At 41.8% G+C, this 24,389-nt stretch overlaps 1 protein-coding gene across 2 annotated transcripts; it reads right to left on the reverse strand.

Moving 5' to 3' along the window:
• Nucleotides 1-5,192: 5,192 nt before the first annotated feature.
• Nucleotides 5,193-23,690, reverse strand: tnfaip8l1 (tumor necrosis factor, alpha-induced protein 8-like 1). 2 transcript variants are annotated; one of them, XM_086162453.1, is made up of 3 exons: nucleotides 23,519-23,690; nucleotides 10,576-10,855; nucleotides 5,193-7,603 (listed from the first exon to the last, which is right to left on the reverse strand). In XM_086162453.1, the coding sequence occupies exons 2-3, from the start codon at nucleotides 10,845-10,847 to the stop codon at nucleotides 7,315-7,317; spliced, it is 561 nt and encodes a 186-aa protein (XP_086018579.1). In that variant the 5' UTR covers nucleotides 10,848-10,855; nucleotides 23,519-23,690; the 3' UTR covers nucleotides 5,193-7,314. The 2 variants fall into 2 exon arrangements, with proteins under 2 accessions (XP_086018579.1, XP_086018578.1); XM_086162452.1 differs by lacking the exon at nucleotides 23,519-23,690 and adding an exon at nucleotides 23,066-23,465.
• Nucleotides 23,691-24,389: the final 699 nt, after the last annotated feature.

Raw genomic sequence — 24,389 nt, forward strand, 5'->3', positions numbered from 1 at the left:
GAGGCTTCCTGTCTCCACATCTCTCTCTCTCTCTCCCTCGCTCTCTTCCTGTCCCCCTCCCGCACTGCGCTGCGCTGCCTCCTATCCTCGCTATTTTTTTTCCTCCCACTCCCTCTCACAGCTCTAACTCCCTTTCTCCATCCCCCCCTCCTCACTCCCCCCCCCCCCCTATCTCTTTTCCCCGTTACTCTCCGCCGTCATCTGAGAATCCCTTATTGTCTCCTGTCATTGCAGCTCTGTCATGCTCTCCTCTCATTCCTCTCATTTTTTTTTTTTTGTCCCCACCGCGAACCCCCACCCCGAGAGAAGAACTTCAATCAAGATGCCCGCGTTATTAATCCCCTGTTAGCCAACGTAGTGCCCGCGTGATTCCCTCCGACTCCGTTCTCATCTGATTACTCCGTCCCCGGCTCGTCCCCTCACAATTAAAGGCTGCTTTGGACGCCAGAGGTTAAAGTACTACGGCGGCAGAAAAGGATGGAGGACGACTAGTAGGGCGGCGAGTAATTGCGACCCACAAGATCAGAGATCAGCGGTTTGACAGAAACTATAAGCTGTCCAGCTGCAAACAACAGGCTGTCCAACGACAAGGCTTTTCCGAGCTTATTTCGACTGTCAGCATAGTGTCACGTTACATCCCGCTCCCGCAGCATTGTCCAACCGACCATTTGTTCCAATTATGCAGACGCTATTTTGGATTTTTTTTTTTTCTTTACAAACAAAAAGACAGTTCTGTATCTGACAACCCAAAGATGCCTCCCAGGTACCTTTTCACTCAACTGCGGCTGGATGGGTCCCTCCCTCTCTGGCAGCCTCTGAAATGAAAAGATGGCAGCTCCGCAACACAAAAAGCCCTGACAGTTTCACTGTCACTCAGCAGTGGGCCACTCAAAGCATCTGTCATTCTGTTAGTCAGCATCGTAGTCTATTCCGTTGGTAGTGTTAAAATATGACTTCATTCATGACACATTCTACCAGACAGGTACATGTGAGGACGGGGATCTGGGGTGTGTGTGTGTGTGTGTGTGTGTAAAGGGGGCGAGGGGGGGAGGTTGCGGGCGGCCTGGTTGTAATCTGGAGGGTAAGAAGATTCCTGCCTGCATGCCGACAGACTGCTGTCAGACAGTAATGACCACTAGTCGGGATCAAAAAACAATAAAGAGTAATAGAGCAGCTTCTGTTAATCCTGCAGAGCTCCTTGCTCTGCACGACACGCTGATGCACTCAAGAGAGAGCAGGCGTCCATCTTTATGTTAGCATGGACCCGGTGACATGCAGTCAGGGGAGGCAGGAGAGGCTGTGCCTCACTTGCCAATCTTGGAAAGAAAAAAATTTGCACCATTGAGGCATTTTTAATTTAACTTCACCAGCTTTATGCTTTTTTTTACATTTTAGAAAATGGCTGGATTCTCACATTTACTGTTCAAATACTGAGAAGAGACGTGTGGTGAGGCAGCAGACTGTTGAGCCTCAACGTAGCTTGCGCAATGACGCCTGACTGCTGGAATGATCTGCGCTAAGACCGTATTGCTGTATCTCTGTATGTCGCTATTAAAATATTGAAACAGTTTTGCTGGATGAACTACATTTCTACATTTGTAAACCTCTACGAGTTTCTTGTGCTGAGCGACCATAAAATGGCTGCCAGGAGCCCTTGAGTGAGGCAGGCGGTTCTCCTGCCTCGTGGTAGGGGACGCTCGTGATGAAGTCAACGCCTCACCAGCCATGAACCTCACCGCACGTCACCGGTATGGACGTCTCTCTGCACATGGGATGGCTATATCGACCTATACATGCACGTTTGTGTGTGTGTACATGTGTGTGTGTGTGTGCCTGCGGCATTAATGAATATTCCAAACTAGATCCACTTCAAAACAATGCATGTTTTTTCTGCGTATTAAAGCTCAGCCTGACAACAACAACAAGAAATTAAGTCATAAATAGTAATCATTATGTGAAATATTACAATTGCGGATTTTACAATTGACGCTTTGCTGGGCAGTCAAGAGAAACGCTTATAACAATGACTAATTGCCTCCAATTACCGTCTGACTGATGCCAGTTTTAAAGAGGCAGTTGTTAACATGTGATGGATTACAGTTTTGCACCCAGAAGAAGAAAAAAAAAACCCTTCGTGCATTTTGCTCTTTGCGAGTTTTGAAAATCTCAGTGTTTTTTTCCTCTGATCGGCCACCCACTTTGTAGTGTCCATAAATAACATGGTGGTAAAACATACAATTACATCTCATTTTAAAGCAAATGCAGTAAAATAGGTGTCGCTGTTCATTAAAGGCCAACTAAGCTGCCACACAAATCAGGTCGTATTTTCTCCAACCATATAGAATAATGTAGACATGTTATCTTAAGGGCAAAAAATATGGAAATGTGAATGTTTCCCACTCCTGCAGAGAATAATCATTTGCCTCTGAGAAGTCCAGTTCACCTTCACAGAGGAGATCTATTTGTCACCATGATCCACCTGGCAGGAGGAGGGGAGCAGCTGGGAAGAAGAACAACAACGCTCATCGTGGCTCCCTTGCAAACTTGGTCTCTTGACCTCTCCTCACTTATTTGAAAACCGCAGAAATGGGAGTTGAAAAATAGCAGAACGAGCGCAGTGCAGATGCCGTTTTGTCGTTAGACGTCTTTTCGGCGGAGAGACGGAGAGAAAGACAAGGAAAGGCAGGCGGTGACAAAGACAGAGCACATCGCCACCTTACGTAACTGGGTAGAGGAGATAGATGTTAAAGCACTGCTTTGAAAGGCAAAGGCCCCGTGTCTGTCATAATTTGCTGTGCAAAATTGCTTTTAGTCACAGTTTGAAAACATCTGAGCCTCTGGGAACTTTTTAAAGCCACCTGGACAGCAGAAATGTGTCACCGGGAAAGGCCTAATGAGTGTTCACGTGTCCACATTCAATCCAAATGGCGAAGATAATGTTTTTTGAGACCAGAATTTCTGCAGTAGTAAATATGGATGGGAACAGATGCCGTCTTTCCCCGAAGTGGCCGGCGCGATGTTGATAATCCTCCTCAGGGCCTAAGCATTGAGTTCTGTGTTTGTGTGTGTTTTCTATTCTACCATATAAGTGTGTGTGTGTGTGTGTGTGTGTGTGTTGTTTGCTTTGGATTCCCCTCCGCTCCGTGTTTCCGTGTTTCATCCTCGAACAACACGTCAGACGGATACTCTCTGAGGACCAGAGCGAGTGAAGAGGAGAGAAAAACAGAAGGAGGAGAAAAGATATGTGGGGACACCTCGAATGAGTAACAGCGAGAAAGGGGGAAGTGGAAGACGGGATTTAAAAAAAAAAAAAAAGGAGTTTTGAAAGACTTCGAACTTCCAACGCCGACTGTCGTAGCTGTGCTTGCCAGAGGGGAGAGCACCTTTAAGCATACTGGATGAGAAACTATGTGGCAGGACTACAAAAGCGGAGTAATACATAATAAGCAGCGTTGACTTTGCTCTACTCAGGCAGCTCACCTACAGGAGATTGGTGTTGAGAAAAATTCGGAAGTGCTTAAAAGGTCAGCAAAGAGCATGTGTAAAAGGGGCTTCGCCTTTAACACTCAGCCCGGGCTGTAATAGGTTTCGGGGAATACGGACAGACCTGTTAGATTGGGATGTCAGTCCCAATACACGGATTTGCATAGAAATGAGGAACAAAAACAGACAGTGTGGAGACTAAATCAAAACGTGACAAAATGTTTTACATATTGAATATAACCTCATTCAGTAGCAGTTATAGTCACGGGATAATTCACTTGCTTTGTGATAGCTATATCCATAAATCTGTTTCTGGTTTGTGCTGCAGCGGAAAAAACAAAACAATGTCTTAAAAAAAAAAAAGAAAGGACATGAAATGTTCAAAAATGTGTCTTTCTAAAAGTACAAAAAGTGCTCGGCGTAGAGTTTTGCGGAAACTGTGCAGTCTGCACTCCCGAACTGCAGTCGGTGTCTGTGTTTTTTTTTTTTTTTTTTTTTGTCTTGTCAGGAGCTAAAAGGCATTTCTACGAGCACTGATGTTGAAGGAAAACCCAGAAATGTGATTGTTTGACTGGAGCAGAGCAGAGCCCGCTGTTTGAACATAATGCCCTTTGGTTTGTTTTATGCACCACCCTGAACTCAAACCGTGTTTGTGCCCGTATTGACTGTGAGCACGACTTTACTGTGTTATGCCAAAATCAACTGCCTGTATCCTTGCAGGGGATGGATTGTGCTAGCCCTGCTCAGTTTGTCCCACAATAGCCCCCTGCCAAAAGCGCATTCGGGACGTCATCTTTGATGCAGAGAAAAGTGCTACCGTGATAGCGCCGCAAAATGTTTTGTTCAGGAGCCTGACATGCCAGCCATTTCTGGATAATCTGCTCCAGAACCACGAGCGGAGAGAGTAATGGAGCCCTGCAAAGTCTCCATCTTTTCAGCCCTGCACCTTGTTGGGATGCAGGACGGCTCCTTTGCAGTCATTTCATTATGTCGAAATGATAATTACGCCCCGGCGGAAGTTAGCTTCACTTTAATGTGTCTTTCACATCCACTGATAATCAAGTCGTGACTGTCAATTTTACTTTTCAGTGAAATGTTAATAGTGAGCACACGCTGATTTTTTTTTTCTTCTTCTTTTCAAAGAGCAAATCCCCCCCCCCCCACACACACACACACTCAGAAATTAACTTGTATGTCAAAATATACACCGTTTACGCGACATCACATTCAAACAATGAAAAGTGCCTCTTCTGAACGCGGTTGTCTGAAAATAAGGGCGTGTTCACAGAAATGAAATTTGAGATAATGCTTGAGGATAAGAGGGCAGTGCTGACAATAGCAGGCTTGAGATCTTCGGACGTCAGTCGTATGAAAAACAGCCGCCCCGCACAGAAATTACACACATTATAAAGTGAAATATTTACATTTCCAGAAACAAAAGTACTGACTAATTTCCTGTATAGCCAGCGACTGCTGTGTGGGCTCGCAGGAAGTGGAAAGAAATGACCCAAACTTGGATGGTTTGTGAGTCAGATGGGCTTGATTTAATTTACACGGCTTCCTAACAATGTTGGGAGGAGGGATTTGTCCGACTAAATCCAGGTCAGATCTAGTCAGCTTAACCCTCGACCCAGCTGCAAAATTCCAACACACAACTGACTAATGGCGGAGAAGACGCTCCATTAATTGACAAGACAAGACATGTATTCTTTTAGAAAAGTATATTGTGGATACATTTGTTGTGTCTGGATACAGTACAGAAACACAAAATCAAACATATGTACACAAGTGAAAATCAAAATGCGCAAAAATAATATACTTCATCAAGAGCTTTAGTCGGATAAAAGGAGGCTGTTGAAAAGTTCCTTATCTTTCTGTTGTGGTGCTTTCTATGTCGACGCAGACATTGAGGGGGAAAAAAACCCGAAGATGCGAAGGGACCGGAAAAGGGGGGGGTTTCTGATGGTAATGTCACTTTTCAAATACGAGGATCCGCATTTGTAGTATTAAAAATGAGGTCATTGAAATCAATGCGCCAGAATACACTCAGGTGAGTAGTGAAACAAAAGGACCGAAACCACAACAGCCACCATCTTTGTCTTTATCATTATAAGGACTATAATAGTCAAGTGCATGCTGTCTACCAAAACACCGAATTGAGGAACGTCTGTCATCTGTTCTTTGGCATAGCCGCTGTGGACGAAGTTAAAGTTTCAGAGCTCCAATCTGGAAAAGCACAGCGCTTATTACACGGCTCAATTTCCAATTCTCTCACAGGTACACACACACACACACACACACACACACACATAGACTACCATGCGAACAAACACACAGAATACAAAATGAGGCTGGAGCACAAACCAATCTCCCAGACAGGCTCAGTGATACAAAATACAAAAACACAGAAAAAAAAAAGAAAAGATAGCTATTATGTGAGGCTGGAGAGGTATAGGGATAGAGATAACTATTCATATGATCCTTTATAAAAAAAAAAAAAAAGTCTAGATCCTTTAGTCTTATTGATGACTTGTATCATGCAAACACAGACATTTACCTCTGTCACATTACATGAGGCTGCCATGCACAGAAACAGAAAGGCAGGCTTGGGGCCAGAGATCAGGGAGTTCTAATTGCAGAAAGGGAATACAATCAGGTGCTGTGTTTGTCTCTGTACTAATCTCTACACTCTGCCTGGCTTCTATCATTGAGTTGAGCTGCAGTTTTTTTTTCCCCCCCCCGTCCAGCCTTTTATCTGCCTGCTCACGGGGAGTCTTTTCAGTTCAGATCTGTCAGAATTCGAAACCGATTCCAGCGCTTTTTTGGAAAGACCTGAGGGCGAAGGCGACGCGACCCGAAACAAAGCTGACCCGGACTCCCTGTATTAGAACTAGCAGTTAGCCTGCTCCCGAGCTTTGCACCTGACACCGGATCATGCTGTTCCCTTGTGATTATGACACTTACAGACACAATGTCGAGGGTTACTACGAAGCGCGAGCGTGCAGCCTGTCATCTGAGGCGGCACAGAGACAATACACAGTACAATCAAATTTCTTTCATTATTTACGGTCCACTGTGACCCAAATAGTGGCGGCGGACCGGCTGTTAGAAGCAGAACTGAGTTTTGCCCGAAAGGAAAACCCAAGCTTCTCCGCAAAGTAAAGAGTTCAGTGTAAGATTGGTTTGATCCACAAATGCATGCTAAGCGGGATTACTCAGCTGCTATTCACATGGTTTCATTATTAAACGGAGAGTACAGTACAGCGCTTATCGCGAGTGCAAGACCACTTTGAAACAGACAAAAAAAACAAAAAAACAACACACAAAAATACATTTTTTTTTAATATCCTTGATTGTTTGAAAGAGAGACAGTTGTTTCTCTTTGTTGTGCTTCCCAGACCAAATTTGTTGATTAAAAAAGGCACCTCGCATAGATATAACTGAAGGCCTGCGCCAGGATTTGTCTCTTTTTGACGACGTAAGAGGACAAACAGAGTGCCCTTGAAATCTAGATAAAAATATACTTCTTTCAAGGCACACTTGTCAAGGCCTCAACTACTAAATATACTGATAAGAGCACGGCGTTCTACATTCACTTGGAGCATCTGCTTACTTTGGTAAGAACAAAAAGTCAAGTCAGGAGAGACAGAAATTTTGGACAAGCTGGCTGGCGGAATTTCAGTGTTGTGGAACTGTTTGAAAAGCGCACTCGAATACAAACCGACAAATGGGAATGTTCGCGATTGTCACCTTAAAAATAATAAAAAAAAAAAACAAACATCCCACGAGATACACGAGGAGGTGACCAGACGTGAGGGTGGACGACGGAGGTCAGAGGTTTCCCTCGTCGAGCATCTTGTTGACGCCGTTGCAGATCCTCTGCAGGTGAGCGCGATAAACCTCCGAAGGCCCGTAGAGAGTCGCCAGGAAGTCACAGTCGGCGAAATGATTGAAGACGTGGTTGACTCGCGAGTGGCTTTTGGCTGTCAGGTGGCGTTTGATGGCCTGGTGCAGCAGTTCACGGCACTCATTCAATATGGCGCTCATGACCCGGCGGTCAAAGGTGAACTCAATCTGGTGGAAACTGACTGCCGTCATGGCAAGAGTGTGGACTTTCTTCCTGTGAGACAGAAGGACAGGAAAGGAGAAGAGAAGAGAGGCTGTCAGTGTCTAATTCTGACCGTGGAGAGATATCTGATGGGTAAAAATAGAAACTGCTGTCTTTTGATTTTCTTTAGAAAAGTTCCACAAACCAAATATATCACTGTTCCTGTATGTGAGTTCGAAGTGACAGACTGTTTAATCTCAATTTACTGCACGATGCACACGTGGCACTTTCCTATAGATCCGAGGTGCTGATGTAACAATGGGTTTTAATTAGTCTCCATTAGCACGGAGAAACGTCTTTCAAAAACAGCTCTGTGAGCTTCGACCGCCACCAGGATTCACTTGCAGGGGACGACACGCAGTAAAACATTATTTAATGGGGACGTCCTGATCTGATCTCCGGGATCGGGGATAAAAAAAAAGCATTTTACAAGATCAACCAAAATTGCAGTCTTTCAATCACCTTTCCCCCCCCCCTCCCCCGTAAGTAGCAATTCGTCTTCAAGGTTTCTTTTAAGTTTACGTCTATTGTTGAGAAAGTCTTAGGTTAAAAAATAAATAAATATAATAAAAATGCCCTCACTCAAATTGTGGCAGGCCCATATAACAGTGTTTTTATAACCTTGTCTCCTTTAATGCACCGGAGTATCAGATCATGGTGACAGCTACTTTAAATTAAAGGACCAGAGGAGGGGACAAAACGACACGATCGGGACATCTCTTCTATTTTAATCCGAGAGGCACTCAGCTATGGCTGACTATTGATAAGTGTTGGCTGAGTATATGAAGGTCTGATATTTCTAAAAGAGACTTATTCAGCAGCTTCATCTCTGATGAATTGTATTTGTGCTGGGAAGAGTTGTTAAGAGCAAATGAAACACAGCCAACACGGCCAACAGTTGCAGTCTGACTAATATCTCAAGTAAGCGATGTCTTTTTGTGACAGACCTTTATGGCTATAAAAAAAAAAATAAAAAAATCCAAGAATCTGAAGGCTCTTTCTTGATTGACAGCTATCTGTCACACAAAAAGCCCTGCCTCCAGGAAGACATACGGCTCAAAAAACTGCCTGTGAATTGATCTTCCAGTTTCCCTAACTGCATTTCCTCATGTCTTCCTATCAAAGACCATGCACGATGTGACTTCCACGATCAGATGAAAAGGGAACACTTTTTTTTATCACGTTTATAGAATGCGTCAAAGTTTCCATTTAAAGGTGATGTTAACAACGGACCAAAAAAAAAAAAACTATGGTATTTAAAAAAAAAAAACTAACAAACAAACAAATCCATTTTAATTGAATTTGACCTTCCATTTTAATTGAATTTGACCTTTTACACCTTTGATACATTTTTGTCATCATTGCTGTTGACAGTTGCCGTAGTTACAGTCATTCCTATCCGACTTTGAGATAATAAACACGGCGCTTTATTCGATGCGTCCACGTGACTCTGCTCTGAAGCGACACAACGGACATGCCCCACCTGCGTCTCCACTGCGGCGTAGCAGATCACTCCAAGGCTGGAGCCGCTGCTGTGTCAAAACCCCCCTACGCTGCCTGGGCGTAGGCAGGTGAGAAGACACGAAGAGGCGGAAGCATATCTACCTCGGCAATCATTTAGGAGCGCCATAGGGTTTAACCAAACTTATCATTCAGATAACATTACCAGACAAATTGCAGGCAGGGGAAAATCCATCAAATATTACCGCTACCAAGAAACCCGTAGTCACAGTGTGGAGCTCTGCAAATGCATTCATTAGTTTAATTTACGGAGGAACATTTGACGCGGTTTGTTCAAGCTCTTTCATTTTAGCCTTGTTTCTCTGCGAAAAAGTGGGGGAGAGAAAGGCCGACGGCACACGGCGAGCGATACGTGTACCCCGTGATAAACTATGTAAATCTAAGCGTTGAAAAAGATTTATAGATACCAGTTGTTTTTTTTTTTTGTTTTTTTTATAATGTCAACCAACTGTCAACTGAAGGGTCACTTAAGTGTGTTTGGACTGAGGAGAATCATCAAAATAGTTCACCTCAGCCTGTTGATACAGAAGCTACTGTAGCTTCTGTTGGTGCTACACAGACTTCTGAACGGTTCAACTCTGAAAAACTAACAATTGGAAATACTCAGCCACTGGATGTGGATATTGGCAGAAGGGGGTTGTTAGTAGAGACAAAGCAAGGGAAGTATCAGAGATGTTGGACACATTGGCAATACAGTGTTGAATTACTCAATAAAAAAATACCATTCAGAATGACATCACACTAAAACAAACATTGAAAAAAAAAACAAAAAAACCCTGATTTCTAAATTACCATTCCTGCAAAGGGTAAATTTGATTTTAGCTTTAATTGCGCTAAAATTATGTTTTGACTGACTTTGCAGAGAAAAATTAAAAGTTAAAAGCAATATAACTTTGATTTTATACCTGTTTACAGTTGATTGTTGCCAACTCTTATAACTGACGATTGCACAAATTGTTCTGACTGCCCTGCGTGACAAAAAAAAATAAATAATCGGAAGCATTTTGATAAATTGGTGCAATAGCTTTGATTATAAACTGAGACAGTATTACTGTGATAAATTAATTTGATCCTTTTTAAACCTCTTATTTACTGCAGTAACCGTGTGGTTTGAAAAAAAAGAAGACAAACGTCAGCCTGCATGAGTTCATCTTTGAACCTTTAACAAACTCCCCCGAACCAGGAAACACTTTACTGAAGGCCATTATCCAGAATTCCCGTGACGCCTTCGGGTTTCACAACCCTTATCCTTAATTTCGTTGGATCGCACTTTCCAAAGACAATAAAGCTTTTCTATTTCTGCCCAATTGTGCAACCGAAAGATCGTTAACAGGAGGCGCACAAGACAGCGTGGTAAATATTGAAACCAAAATGGAAAACATACACTTTAAAGGGGGATTCGTTTTTGACAGTTTCATATCGTGTATTTTTCAATATCTGAGCCGCACGTGTTACAAACCCACCTGAAGTTTTCCACCAGTATGAGCTCCTCGCTACTGAACTGGTTGTTTCTGTAGAGCACTCCCAGCTTGACCACCATCTTGATCAAGTTCTTGATGATCTTCTGGGACTCCTTCCGATTGCGGGTGTACTCCTTAGTGACCCGATAAAGCTCGTCCAGCACTTCGCTGCTGGTGTCGTCGATGAAGAGGTTCGCCATGCTCTTGGTGGCCATCTTGCTCATAAACTTCTTCTGCGCCTGCAGGGCTAAACTCTTCGTGCTGAAGGAGTCCATGGCGAGGTCTGAAGCCCAGGACCAACGAAACAGAAAAGAAAAGGAGAGGAGAAAAGTGGGTGGGCATGATGACTGGAAATATTTTCTGTTTAATAAACACGGAGGGAAACAGAATGGGAGCAAAGAGCCGCAGATATTACCCCGACAGCCAGTAATGTGTGAGGTTAGCGCATTTACATTAATAGTGTGTAAACTGCTGGGCGAAGAACTGTCCCCTTTATCGGATAATGAGCCATGGCAGCTGTCAAATTAGTCTCAGCCACCTTCTGGCACACAGCCTGCAGTTAGAGAAGAGTGCAGCATTATGCTTGTAGGAGTGAAGGCGGCGGCGGCGGCAGCAGCAGCAGCAGCAGCAGCGCCATGCAAAGCAGAGAAAGGGCTCCTCAGCAGATGAAAGCACTTGGAGAACAAGGTACGCATATATGCGTGATAGACAGCAAGAGATTGCAGGTTCTCTTGCTGCTGTGATATGATTTGTGTGTGATGACATTGCTGTGTGTGTGTGTGTTTGCACACACGCATGTGCGTGCATGTGTTTTTAGAGTGGGGCGAGGCAGTGAAAGGTTCTGCGCATTATAGGGATTTAGAAATAGCGGGGGGGGGGGGGGTCACTGCTCAATCAAAATGAGACCACGGCTCCTCGCTTCGGCAGGCTCGGCTTGGCGAGTTCTCCGGGTCAATCTTTGCGTTTTTTTTTTTTTTTTTTTTTTTAACGTTCCGTTTGTGAAAGAATGAAAAGTATTCTGTTTTCCAACATGTTTCCTCTCTAACCTGCACAGATCTCCAAGGGTAGCCAAGGAGCGCATCAACATAAACAGGCGACAAAAGCGGTTTTCCAGAGGAGCGCTCCAATATCAGCACAAAGAGAATGATTAAGTCTGAAGAGACAGGAGAAACTAAAATAAAAGTTTAATTTTGCCTTGAGATTGGCCCCGTTTTCATCCTCTTTCCTAGGAAATAACACCCTTAGGAATTAATAGAAAAACGGGTAAAACAGGTTAAAGTATTTACTTTATCCCTTTCAAAGATAATTGATTTTCAGTTAAGAGAGAAAAAAACATCTATTTGTATATCAACTTGAACATTTCTAAATTGAACATTTACACAAACAGGCACACACACACACACAGACACTAAGGTGACATCAAACTTAAAAATGTCAGCATGATCATTAACATTTGGATTTTGAGAAGATGGTGGATCATGTTTACTTAAGACAAAGAACGTAAGAAAAACACACAACATAGCAACGTCAGCTGTCGTCAGTATTCTAAAATGACTGGCACTTCATGTCCTGACATTTATATTTGCCGCAAGGAAGGTTGTGAGTCATTGACTTAACAACGTCTCAGAATATAAAACGCACTGATCAGATAGTTTTTTTTTGCATATGAACTAACTAATGACTTTGGAGTATTTGTTTTGTCTGACAATATGCATCAATACAGAAATATCTGTGAAAGGGCAACATCTGCTTAATAACATTTAAGTGCAGTGTAGCTAACTTAATCAAAACCGTCTCAAGAGGAAAAACATGGATTACTTTAATGTGTAATAAAATTAGAAAATGTTGCTGTGGGGCTGCAAGCTCCTGAAATTGTTTTCTTTAACTGCACCTTCCTCCGTCGAGGTTTTATTGAGTGTATATTTGAGATGTCTGGTTATTTTCTAAAATCAAGTCATTTTTCAAAACATCACTTGTGAAATTGTTTCCAACAGCTTTTTTTTTTTATTTCCTAAAATGCTGTGTTCAAATCCCGTACTACTTTCTAAACAACAGTCCAAAAACAGGGAAATTTCAGATCACGACTGTAAGAAACAGGTGGAAAATCCAAAAGGGGTTGAAGCGGAACAGCTCTTAAAATCAATCACCTGCTGATTCATTCTCTGTTGCTGGAGAGAAAAATGAGTCGAAATCGTTTAAAGTGTAGTAGAAGAAATACTGTGCAGTCTCACAAAACATGTGAACGTTACCAAAAAAAATAAAAAATCAAGGATATACTAATGCAAATAAACGCACCCGCACACACACACACACACACACTAACCCCAGTAGAAATATAACAGGCTCCGCAGTCAAACCTCATTTCCTTGATATATCTCTGACATGCTAAATGCTGTGTCTCAGAAAAACCGCAGTCAAAAATTGAATAATTATATTTGAATAAAGTGCCACAAAACAATAAAATATTGCATTTCATACAGTATCCCGCCACATGAAAACAACTCCGAAAAATGTGTAGGATTGATGTACAGCCGAGCTCCCGCTGGCTAATAATATTAGAGCGGCGCATGAGGTGAATGGTGACATATTCCTGCTGGGCAAACTGTGAATTTTTTTTTTCTCCCTCCCTAAACTGTTGATGATACTAGAAGGCAGTTTGTCTGCAGCTACAGTGTGTGACTTTCATCCCTCTCTTTCTTTCCTCTCTCTGCAATGCCTCTCCAAGAATATCAATAAGACTCCTTAGAGAGTGTCAGCAGGATGCTTCACCAGGGAGGAGACACATGGATGGGGGTGTGAGGGGGTGGGATGCAGAGACAGACAGAGAGATAGAAAAAAGGGTCGGAGGTGCTGCATATCGAACCCGAAAGATCGTGGAAATGCAAGAAAGGAAAGGTCATTTTTACGCAACCGATTTTGCGGCTCGCTCCTTTCCTTGCTTGCAGGTGCCGGCCGTTTCGTCTGGCTTCTCGCTGTGCTGATCAAGGATCGCTGGCAGATCCCTATCGACCATTTTCACCATGATTGTAACTCTAAACTTGCCGAGACGTACTTGTTACAGGAAATCCTGCTCTGATGCAACAAGTGTGAAACACAGAGATGCTAATGATTAGACAGAAAAAAAAAAAAAACAAAAAACAACTGATCTTGAGATCTTTGCATTGGTGTGAGTAGGGACTGATAATCACTTAGTTCTGCTTTTACTATTTCATCATATTGACCAGCCTTGAAATAAGTCATTTCGGCACCCTTAGAGCACGACTGTCTCGCCTCTGCACCGTTACAGATGGCTGTGCAAGAGTTTAAAAATGTGTGATAATGGAAACTGGATGCATTACAAGAAGTAACCACTTTCTCAGATTTAAGGAAGATTTCATAGTGCTCATTAAAATCCACTCTCGCTGAACCGCAGGAATCATAGCTGTCAACTCTGCGTATCCTGTCGAGGCGCATCAGAAAAAGACAGGAAGGGGATGAAAAAAAAAAGCAAAAAGGGACACTCAGAAATCGTCAACAGAAATGCCAACACCTTTGACTGCCGGGGAACCGAGGACTGTTTTTGTGAGCTTTCAATCAAACGGGGGGGGGGGGGCGCGAGTCAATCAACAGACCTCTTAGCACGTTTCGGGATGAAATAACATTCTTCTCGCTGATCCCCCCCCTCACCCCACCTCTCCACTTTCCTTCGGCCTTAACTCAATTCAAATGACAAAGAAGGGCCACAGGGACAAGGAGCTTATAATGATGAAAAGCTTCTTGAATGAGAACTGTCTTTTTCCTGGTGACTTTGCAGCACGAGAGTGGCTAGACCCAAATCTAAATGATCTGTGAAGTCCGGTGCCCCGGGACAGGCAGCCTAACCCTGACACAGCATCTCTACATTACTTAGACGGGCAGCATTTTTTACTGATACGAGGGCGAACGAGACAAGACAGCTGCATAGCTGCAAGGTAGGGAGGCACCATATTCTAGCCGCAGTCACGACGGCGTTTTCGAAATGACGCTAACCCACATCTCGCGCTGTTATGCAAACACGTTGTATGTTATGTCAGGCTTGCTGAGTCGCTAAAAACTCAAGAAGGGTTGCGTCAAATGTAAAGTCCCAAGTGTAAAAAAACCAAGACGGTAAAAGGAGCTGAAGGATCAACAACAAGCACGCAGGCGTCCACTCCGGAAGACAATGAGGGCAAAAGCCAACCAAACATGACTCATGGAAATGAAACCGGACCTTTGCAGCGCTAGATGGAGGTTTCGTGATAGCGAGGGACGCTGGTTACTGTATCTGCGAACAAACACCCTCCTGCAGGTGAACGGAACCGGATTTAGCCTGTTCATGTTTTTCAAAACAATTTGGTACATCTTGTCTGATTTCAGCTGCACAATAGTTGCGATAAATGGCTCCCACTCATACTTCTAGTTATTCACTAGATTCCCATGTCTAGGGCCACTGCTCCTATCTTTAAAAAAAAAAAAGAAAAAGAGATTATTTTTAATAATACAAGTGCAAAACAATGTAAATAACTTACTAATCACGCTAATGTATGGATTATATGCACTGAATACAAATATGTGTTGAAGCAAACAGACATAATGAAGAAAATTTGTCTTAAATGCATTTTAATACAAGTCTGGTGTTGGGAGATAATATAATTTCATTGAATGGAATAATAGGTAATTTCGCCCCTAATCTCTAAAATTTTAGAAGCAGTCACTGAAAAGCAACTAAATGGAAGACACTGCTTATTCTTTAGGGTGAACAGTCCAAAGCTGTGGAGGCCTTTTAGTTTACCCTATAAAATATGGGACATAAGGGAGAAAATACACACCATGAAAGAGCCTGAATAGTCCTACATTAACATTCATGATATGCAATTTACAAATGGACCGCTCTCAGTGTGTCTATTATTGTCTCCACATATTTCAGTGGCCACCTGTGACTGAATCTCATTCTGCCGCTGATTCGACTGAGTCATTCAGTTAGTATCTGGGTTTGGGGCTCAGTTTATTTTCAATACACGAGAGACCAAAAATAGTAATTTTTTTTTTTTCTTTGGTCTTATTTTCCCAATAGAATGATTTCTCCATTTCAGCAAGTCAAAATGCCTGAAATTGAGCAATACCTATTCAAAAGCAAAAACCGTTGCTTGTTCCAAAGGAAAAAGAAAAAGTGTGGTTTGAGTATTTTTACTCCCACTACAGTTCAGTTTTAGACTGCAAAGAAATTTGCGTTCGCCATTGCTTTTTACTAACAAAAGATACATTGTTCTTTACTAGCAGGAGGTAACAATGCACTTCCTTGGACATGTCTGCCTGAACTTACGACCAAAATCCAAAACACTGCACTAACACGTCCACTGGTAATTTCAAGGTGCCACTGATATATTCCTGATACATGTAAATGACTGTGACCACACATGGCCCGAACCCAAACTTATTTGACCGAACAACAGGATCCCAGTATGTTCTCAAGCCTCTTTGGTGGATTCGCATTTAGAGCTACAGTTCTCCACTTCCGTTTAGCTCACCCAAGACACGCATTATCCCAGCTGGGCCTCAGAAGATGGGGGTGGAGGTGGTGGTGGGGGGATCTTCACACTGCCCTTTGTCAAAACAACATCCGCAAAGTGAAGAATATAACTTGCTCAAATAGACTTTTTTTCACTGGAAGGTGGGAAGGACTGAACCTCAAAAAACAAAACAAAAACAAACCAAAAAAAAAAACATCAAAACACAGCTACACAGCTTTATATATTTAGGGCAGCTTTGTTATTGTCTGAGCAAATTTACCAGTGACGAGAATCCAACGTGAGCACCCTGCGTCGGCTGTAGTTTACGGTTTAACAAAACAAAAGTCTGACAACTTCTGGAAGTTAGATCCACTCAAACAGATGTCAGTGTGAATACTAAGGCAGAGGTGATCACAGCACCCAAAAACAAGCCGCTGTAATACCTGCCACCAGTCTAGACAGCTTAGTGACTACTTATAAATGGTCAGCATAAAGATAAAATCAATACGGAACGCATATCTCCTGTGCTTTGTAAACAAGGCTGGCCAAAATAACTCCGGCAAAGAGTGTAAAACTTTCCATGACAATTCATCTCGCGAGTGATTGGTCGATGGTGGTGCAAAAAAAAAAAAAAGAAAAAAGAAAGAAGTAGTCACGACTTGCTTGCTCTTCAGGGATCACTGGTCGCATGGACTGGGCAACTGTGGCTCTGAAATGGACGACTTCATCAGCTGACGGGGAGGACTACGTTTTCGAGTTTTCTGGCGGTTTTCAAACGGTCGAGTCACGCCAACCCCCCCCCCCCGGCCGCGTCAGACCTAAACTGCTTGATTTTCTTTCTTATAATTTTCCTTTTCTCTAATTTGCTTCCATTTTCTCTTTTTAATCATCTTATTTCACTGCTTTAAAAACAGAAAAATCAATATCAAGAAGTAGTGTTGACACTAGCAGAAATGAAGGAGCTGTAAATCCTCTCAACTAAATGTCAAAGACATTTAAAATGCAAAAAGGATCAATTTAGTAGTTCTGTTTCCAGTGCATATCTTGCCGTAGTTACTGTCTCACTTAGCTATTTGGCTCCATTTTCCCCACCAAGTAGATTCATGTCCACAGTATTCATTTTGAAAACTCCTTTGACAAATTAAAATTGCATGTTTTCTTTCAGCAAACAAGTGAAATCCAATTAAAATCTAAAACTGCATCACAGCGGGCTCAAACTAGAAAAAAAAAATACATAATTTGATAGAAAAATGAAAACAAAAACTTAATTAATGAATTGATAACCATATAGATGAGCACAGATTTTTTTTTAAAGATATAACTTATTAGTCTCTCCAAAACTATTTTTTTGTTTGTTTTTGCCACTGAAAAGGTTGAAGGTGTTTCAGATCTAGTTACTTCCTGGGCTGACCACCATCCTTCACTCCACCCTGGGAATGTTTCATTTTTGGGATTTGTAAACATTTTTCATCCAAACCTCATCCTTTTTGAGAACATCCTCATATCATGCAGGGATTCTGAGTTAATCTTTTCTGGATACTAACTAAGGAAAAAAGTTTAATAAAAAAAAAAGAAATGGGATCAAGGTAAAGCAAGTGCATGAAATGAACAAACTATAACTAAAGTCAGTTTGGACACTATGACTCAATCGCATTGTGGCCTCTTAAGGAGCAAGTGATGAGTCCGCACACACTTCATAAAACAAGTTATCTTTGGGTACTTCCATTTGATTATTACAACTAAACTGGTTCCAGGAACATTACTAAATCTTAAATCAAATTTCAAGGGTTGCCAGAGTGAAATCCCAAGTTAGGAGACACATGAAAAACACTGGTCCAAATTCTCTGAAGTAGCTTCTAAAAAAAAAAAAAAAAGGTGGGCAATGCTCCAAAATCATAATCCCAAAATATGCATTTACTGTCAAAAGTAGAGTCTATATACAGTATAATTAATAAGAGTCAGGTTGGTGATAAACTACGGGGATACTGCTTAAACCCACCCTAGGGATTCTGTTGAAACAGTGAAAATTGACTTAAACGGCATCACTCAGATGTCTTGAAGAGCGATGGGAGATCCAGCGGAATTTTGGGGGGGGTAAGGCTAAACTGCAAGTTAGTGTTGTCTCTGTTTAACACGCTGTATGGGTCATAAGAAATGTCAAACTTTTATTTGTTGTCGCTTTCCGAGTCACCGAGCGGACGTCACAGGAATGGAAAAGCAGGCTTCTGATGCTGTTTCAAGATGTTTTAGTTAAACCACGGGCCTCATCTCACTTATTCCTTCACCTGTTAACCTTATAGTGACTTATGTCCTGAATCTGTTTCCTAGGTATTTCTAGCGGGGAGGCAATGAACCGGTTAATCCATAAAATATAAATCACACGGTCCCAGAATTCAGGAAAGTATTTTCAAATGTCAATCCAGTTGAGTGAAACATAAACCGACTGTAAAAAGGAAAAGCACACGACCGGAACGTGTTTAGGACGTTGCTGCTTTCCCTTTGGATATGCACTCGAACCACAAGTACTATCCTGTTTTAGCAGTCTACTAAATATTATAATCATTTTTAAGAGTCACACCAGTAGATGGATATATAGTATAAGAATCCGTCATTTGTAGAAGTTATTTCTAATGATATAATAGTTTTAAAGTTTAATACATTTTGGGAATTATCATCAAGAATATAATCAAAGTATCAGTGACTAACAATTATTAGATATGTGATTTGGAAGGTCGCATTCAAGGCATGGATTGACTGATTAATTGTGTACATTCACTTTACATATTGCATTCGTGCCTCGTGACTTTTTGTGGAAAAAAGTGAAAATGGAAATTGAAAACATCTGTGCCATCCGTACAGACAAATGGAGCTATCTGCATTATGAAGTCTTGCTTTTCTGATACTGAAAAAAAACTACATTCTCCAGACTCTTCTGTTGCCACTGGAGACCTTAGAATTGAATCAATAAGATGATTAATCAAGTAGTTCATCAAGAGACAATTGCTTTTGGCAAAGATAAGATTCCATGAAAAATGCAGAGTGCTTCCTTTTTGCTGTGTCTCGGTTAAGAGGATTTCCTGTGCTTCTGTGTTAGTAACCTGAATATATTTAGAAATGGGTCTTTGATTGAATAAGACATCATGTAGAACGTTTGGGTATTAATTTTGTACTAAAAACAAAGACTAATTAAAAAAAAAAAAAAGCATCTTGAATTGCTGGCAAAAAAAATATATATACAAGGAAGAAACAATTGCAAAATTGAGCTCTTGATAATGGCCGTCATTAGATGCCGACTAAATGAAAAATCTGAAATCAGAGAACCTCATTTTCTCCGCTCTCTGTGAGATAATCCATCTCCACTTGGAGAAACAATAGAAAACTCAGGCTGTTACATAAGGTGCATCTGTGATTTGTGTTCAGAGGACAAGTAACCACTCAAATGAGCTGCACAACTGGAATCACTCCACTGGCGGGGAACCAATGACAGGATATCAGAACAAGTGAAATTTCATCTTTTATCAGTTTTTGACGCATTTGTCTCACCCTTCTCTTGAGATGTTGCATAACAGACTCATATATGAGCTTCTGGTGCAAGTGCAGTTTGCATTTGGCCCCTGACAGTATGTTTTTGTGTAATCATCGCATTAAACCCACACTCGTTTGCTTCAGAGGCATTGATGCGGGAATCCTAATAGTGAAATGCAAGAATTTACATGTTGAGACCCTAAAGCATGTATGGTGTGAACAGAATACTTCTCTCCTGCATGGCATGTCATGTCACTTTCTTATTGAACCCACAATCATGATCTGTGCATACTTGTGCAGATTTAGTGAGAACGAAGGCAAAACAAAAAGCCTCTTGCTCAGACACTATGCCCCATCCTATTCTTTTTTTTAACAGTTTTCTCAGATCTGCCTGAGCCCACTGAAAAATTAATAATTAACACGTCAGCATATAATGGATCAGGGTTTAATAATTCAGCCAGACAATTTGGATTAAAATAGACCCGAGGCTAAGAGAAGTCTGCTGCCTGGCCACAGGTCAAAGCAAGAATGTGTGACAAAGTGTGTGAAAAAGTGTGGACAAGTTGCACATGCAGACCGTTGGCCGCAATCTATGAGCATCAGCCAGTGACAAGCATGTATAATAAGGCTGGGAAAAGAGCAGCGATGTTATTGCCGCGCTGCCTGCGGACATTTACAACCCTCACAAGCCACATTTGCCATAGAATTAACATTGATGCTTAGATAGTTGTGTTATTAATACAACTGAGCTTGTATGCAATCATGTACAAGGACAATATGAAAGAATGAATTGAAAGCAACTGGCTCAGCATCATTTTTAATGCCATGTCCAACTTTAATAATGCTTAGGTTACAATATAATGGGCCTCCCATCAGTGCCGAACTGCATGTACTGTAAATGGAGACATAATCATGGTGCTAGTTGATGCTTGAGTTGTGACGGATGTCACAGCTACTTAATTTAATTGAGGACACAATAAAAGGCTTATAATGACTAATTTCCCTTGCCTTAAACTCAGAGCACTGAGTCTGTTAACATGATTTATTCAAATGGCAAATATCAGTGTCCCGGCGTAGAAGAACGGCGTTGCTGCTTGTCACTCAAGCCAGTAAGGGAAGACATGGCTGTGACTCATCCGCGACTTCAGCGGATCTCAGTCCAATCCAGCCTGTCCGTCTAGAGGCCGAGCACGGTCTTTCTATTTCAAACAATGCTGTGATATTTGCAGTTCATGCGGCTCCCCTTTTTCACACACATGCTCATAGTATTAGTGGTATCCAGGGGAACTGGAAGCCACCTGCGTGTTCGGGCTGAACTTTGCAGCCTAGCGAAAGCAGGTCAAACACCTTTATTGCTTTGTCAATGAGTTACCACGGACTGTTCCTAGCGAGAATGACTGTCTGTCAGCTGCAACTGTAGGATTGTATTAAAACACCACATGGGGAATTTCTGGCAACATGACTTCATTGTTCTGTTCTTACAATGCGCTTCACTGATACACTGAAATATATATAGATGAGGCCCAGCAGCCTGTGCGCTCATTGTGTATTGTTATTTATTGCCCTTCAGAATCGTATTGTGCTGAAACAAACAATGAGGAAGCACAAAGCTATGATTAATGGTGGAAAAGCAAATGCACATAAAAACCAGTCATGGATGAAATCTAAAACAAACAGGGTTTAATTTTACCTCGGCATTCAATTTTTAATATATTTGCAAGCTCTAGGGAAACAGACGTAGACATATTTTATGCCCGATAATTACGAACGACTATAATGCTCATTGACTATTTGATGTTCGAGCTAATAAAACTTACAAGTGCTGAAAAATCCCTTTATCATTACCCGACTTATTACCCGAAGGTCAACACGGCTCAATAATGTCAGGTCTTTTCGGCGCAAAGGTTGATTTGATGTAAGTGACATGATGCACAGAAAAAGGAACTGACGTCTCATTTATTTTTTCAAATTCGTATTTTGCCCAAGCTCCCCGGTTACCATCGGCAACAGAGACACAAAGGAAGCCCAGGCAACGCAGACAGAGTTGGAGGAAAAGTCCAGTCCATGTCACAGCCTATGCAGTTAATGCTTGAGGAGAGGCACGACCAGAGCTTTACTAAATTTGACACGCATGTTGAGGAGCTGCATGATAACGTGGCCCCGTACCTCCATCGCACACTTAACCTATTCATCCGACTCAAACCTTGTTTCTGGAGAGAGGCTCTAACATTGCAAACACAGCACAGAGTGGCAAAATATCAGTGTGGAAAAAAAAACATATGTACCTGCATATGGCAGTGCGCTAATCTGGAACAGCAAAGCTTGTTAGGGGGTTTAAATCAACAGGGATCAACTAATGTTCTTAATGTGTTTTCTACACATTTCCTCCACTTCCTGTGGGATTTTGAGCTGCGGCAGGTACAGTCATAAATGCAAAACACAAGGTCCTTGTAAAATAGTAATGATGACACACTACATTTTCTATCTGATTTATCTATTATACAACCGTTTCAATAGTAGGTCAATGCGGCACATCTGGTTCCAAACCCGAAATACAGCCAACATGAAATTTAGCGAATCCTTCTCATGGTTCCCACCCTGTTCTCCAGATCCATTTCCAGGACATTTTCAGCAACTATCCAAATGCTCAGACAGATGGGGGGAAAAATAAATAAAAAAATCTCACCCGGTAACACAGTAAATTTCACTATAGAGATTATACCATTGATTGTTTGGATATGAATGCTTTCGCTTTGTCGAAGCCTCGACGCTCGAATTTAATTCATTCTCAATTTAATTCATTAAGAATTAAAATAAAAAGAAGAGCTTTCTGGTTTCTTGTGAGAAACTAGATTAGACATTAGAAACCCTCAGATAGGATTACCATCGAATTTAAGAAGGTCTCAAACAAAAATTATTTAAAAAATGATGCAAGGACACCACAAGATTCTGATTAAATTGGTACTTTTCCCTCTTTCTCTCTCTCTATTTCAGTAAATTGAACATGAAAGAAACAGTTAACTTTGTTTTAAGAAGACGTGGGAACTTTGGTAAAACAATCAAACAAACAAACAGCAGAAGCACAGTATTTTGAAATGACAGTGCTTGTTTAAAAAAACATAAAACCCCATATCCATCAACACTATGTCAGAACATGAACCGTGAATAAATATCATTTAAAATATTAAATCAGCTGGAATATGTTCATACTACTCCTATGGATGGATGAAAAAAAAAAAAAAACAGATTTGAATCCAATCTAATGTGCTCCAAAAAAATGTCCGTTACTTCCTTTTACTTCCAAATAAACAAGAGTCTGGGAACTTGAAAATGGAAGTTGTTCCTCTGACAGATGACTCTTTTAAAGGTCTAACAAAGTGTAAAGAAGAGTTTAACCCCGGGGTTTTTTGTTTTGGGACCGTATGTCGCATCTAAGACCGCTCGACCGTTAAGAAACTCACCTTTTCTCAGCTCAGGGCAGGAAAGAAACGATCGGCCGACGAGATGACAAGAAGTACCACAAGATATTTTCAAGTTTTCATCCCGGCAGCCGCGGGGAAAACTCCTACACGCTACTGGTTGCTTGTTTGGTTATTCCCCACTCCACCTCCCAAAATTTATGTATTAAAAAAAAAAAAAAAAAACCCGCCCTCTTGCCGCAGCTTCTTTTTTTCTTGTGCCGGGCACAGATGTGTGAATTATTAAGTGTTTTCTTCTTTCGGTTGCTGTGGGTTCGGTTGTAACCCGATTCCTCCCTGTTTTAAAAAAAAAAAGTTTCAAACTTGAGGGGGGGACCTGAAAGTGGAATGATTGACGTGATCTCTGGCCAATGGGAAGTGTGATATAGGGGACGAGGGGGTGTGGTTCCGTCCAATCAACGCAAGAGAAAAAAACCGTTGACAGCCAGCACATACCCTGCCCCCGTCGAGGCTTCCAGTAATTCTTCTGGTCCGGTCAATCGGTCCCCGGTCCCCGGTCCCAGAGGCGGCTTAAACTCCCAGAGGAAACGGTGCGGAGGGAACAATGAACCGGAACCGCAGGGAGTAGTTTTTCTGTCAGGGGACAGCGTGAAGTACCGACGTTACATTTTAATCAGACACATTCGCTGTGGGTCGCACACCCATGAATAATACGTCCATGTTAGCCTCTCTCTCTCTCTCTCTCTCTGTTTTTGTGTGTGTGTGGGTGTGTGTTAGTCAGCGGATGTTTTTAGGAGAGGGGAAGTTTTTCTTCATCGGTCTAACGAGGAGACAGGAACTCCAGAGGTCAAAATAGTCCCCTGGTATTGTTTGGATTTTATAACACGGACTTCATTCGATACGATTGTTGTGTGTGTGTGTTTTAACGCACCTCGTATTTTGCAAATAAAACCTCGTCCCTTTTGCAAATAAAACCTCGTTTGATTGATGTTTTTTTCACCCCTACTAGGGAACTATAACACCATTCATTGAATTCAGTCCGACAGCACTTGTCATGTAAGTCTACGCTAAGGGATGCTGCAGGTATGCTAATGATACGAGGACACCTGAGGTTCTGAAACGAAGCTGGCGTGCCCTCTAGTGGATTAGTTTGCATACGACTTAAAAAAAACTAGAAGCTCACTAATGCATGATTTCATTTCACTACATCGCAATTGTGACGGTATACTCAATGACAACGCTAGTGACTACAATATAACAAAAACACCGGGTGAACTATTTTTGTACATCGCCAACTCAGAAATATCGCTTGATTCTCTCGTTACGAACAGTATTTTGTGCATGTGTACATATCTGTACGTTGTCA

This window comes from Fistularia commersonii, chromosome 16 (assembly GCF_037954325.1).
Source record: "Fistularia commersonii isolate RoL2024-O1a breed Wild chromosome 16, RoL_Fcom_v1.0, whole genome shotgun sequence".
Lineage (NCBI taxonomy): Eukaryota > Metazoa > Chordata > Actinopteri > Syngnathiformes > Fistulariidae > Fistularia > Fistularia commersonii.

Coding starts and splice junctions, on each gene's coding strand:
- tnfaip8l1 (XM_086162453.1), bottom strand. CDS start 10,847: ATGGACTCCTTCAGCACGAAGAGTTTAGCCCTGCAGGCGCAGAAGAAG. Junction 7,604..10,575: donor ATACTGGTGGAAAACTTCAG/GTGGGTTTGTAA, acceptor TCTGTCTCACAG/GAAGAAAGTCCACACTCTTG.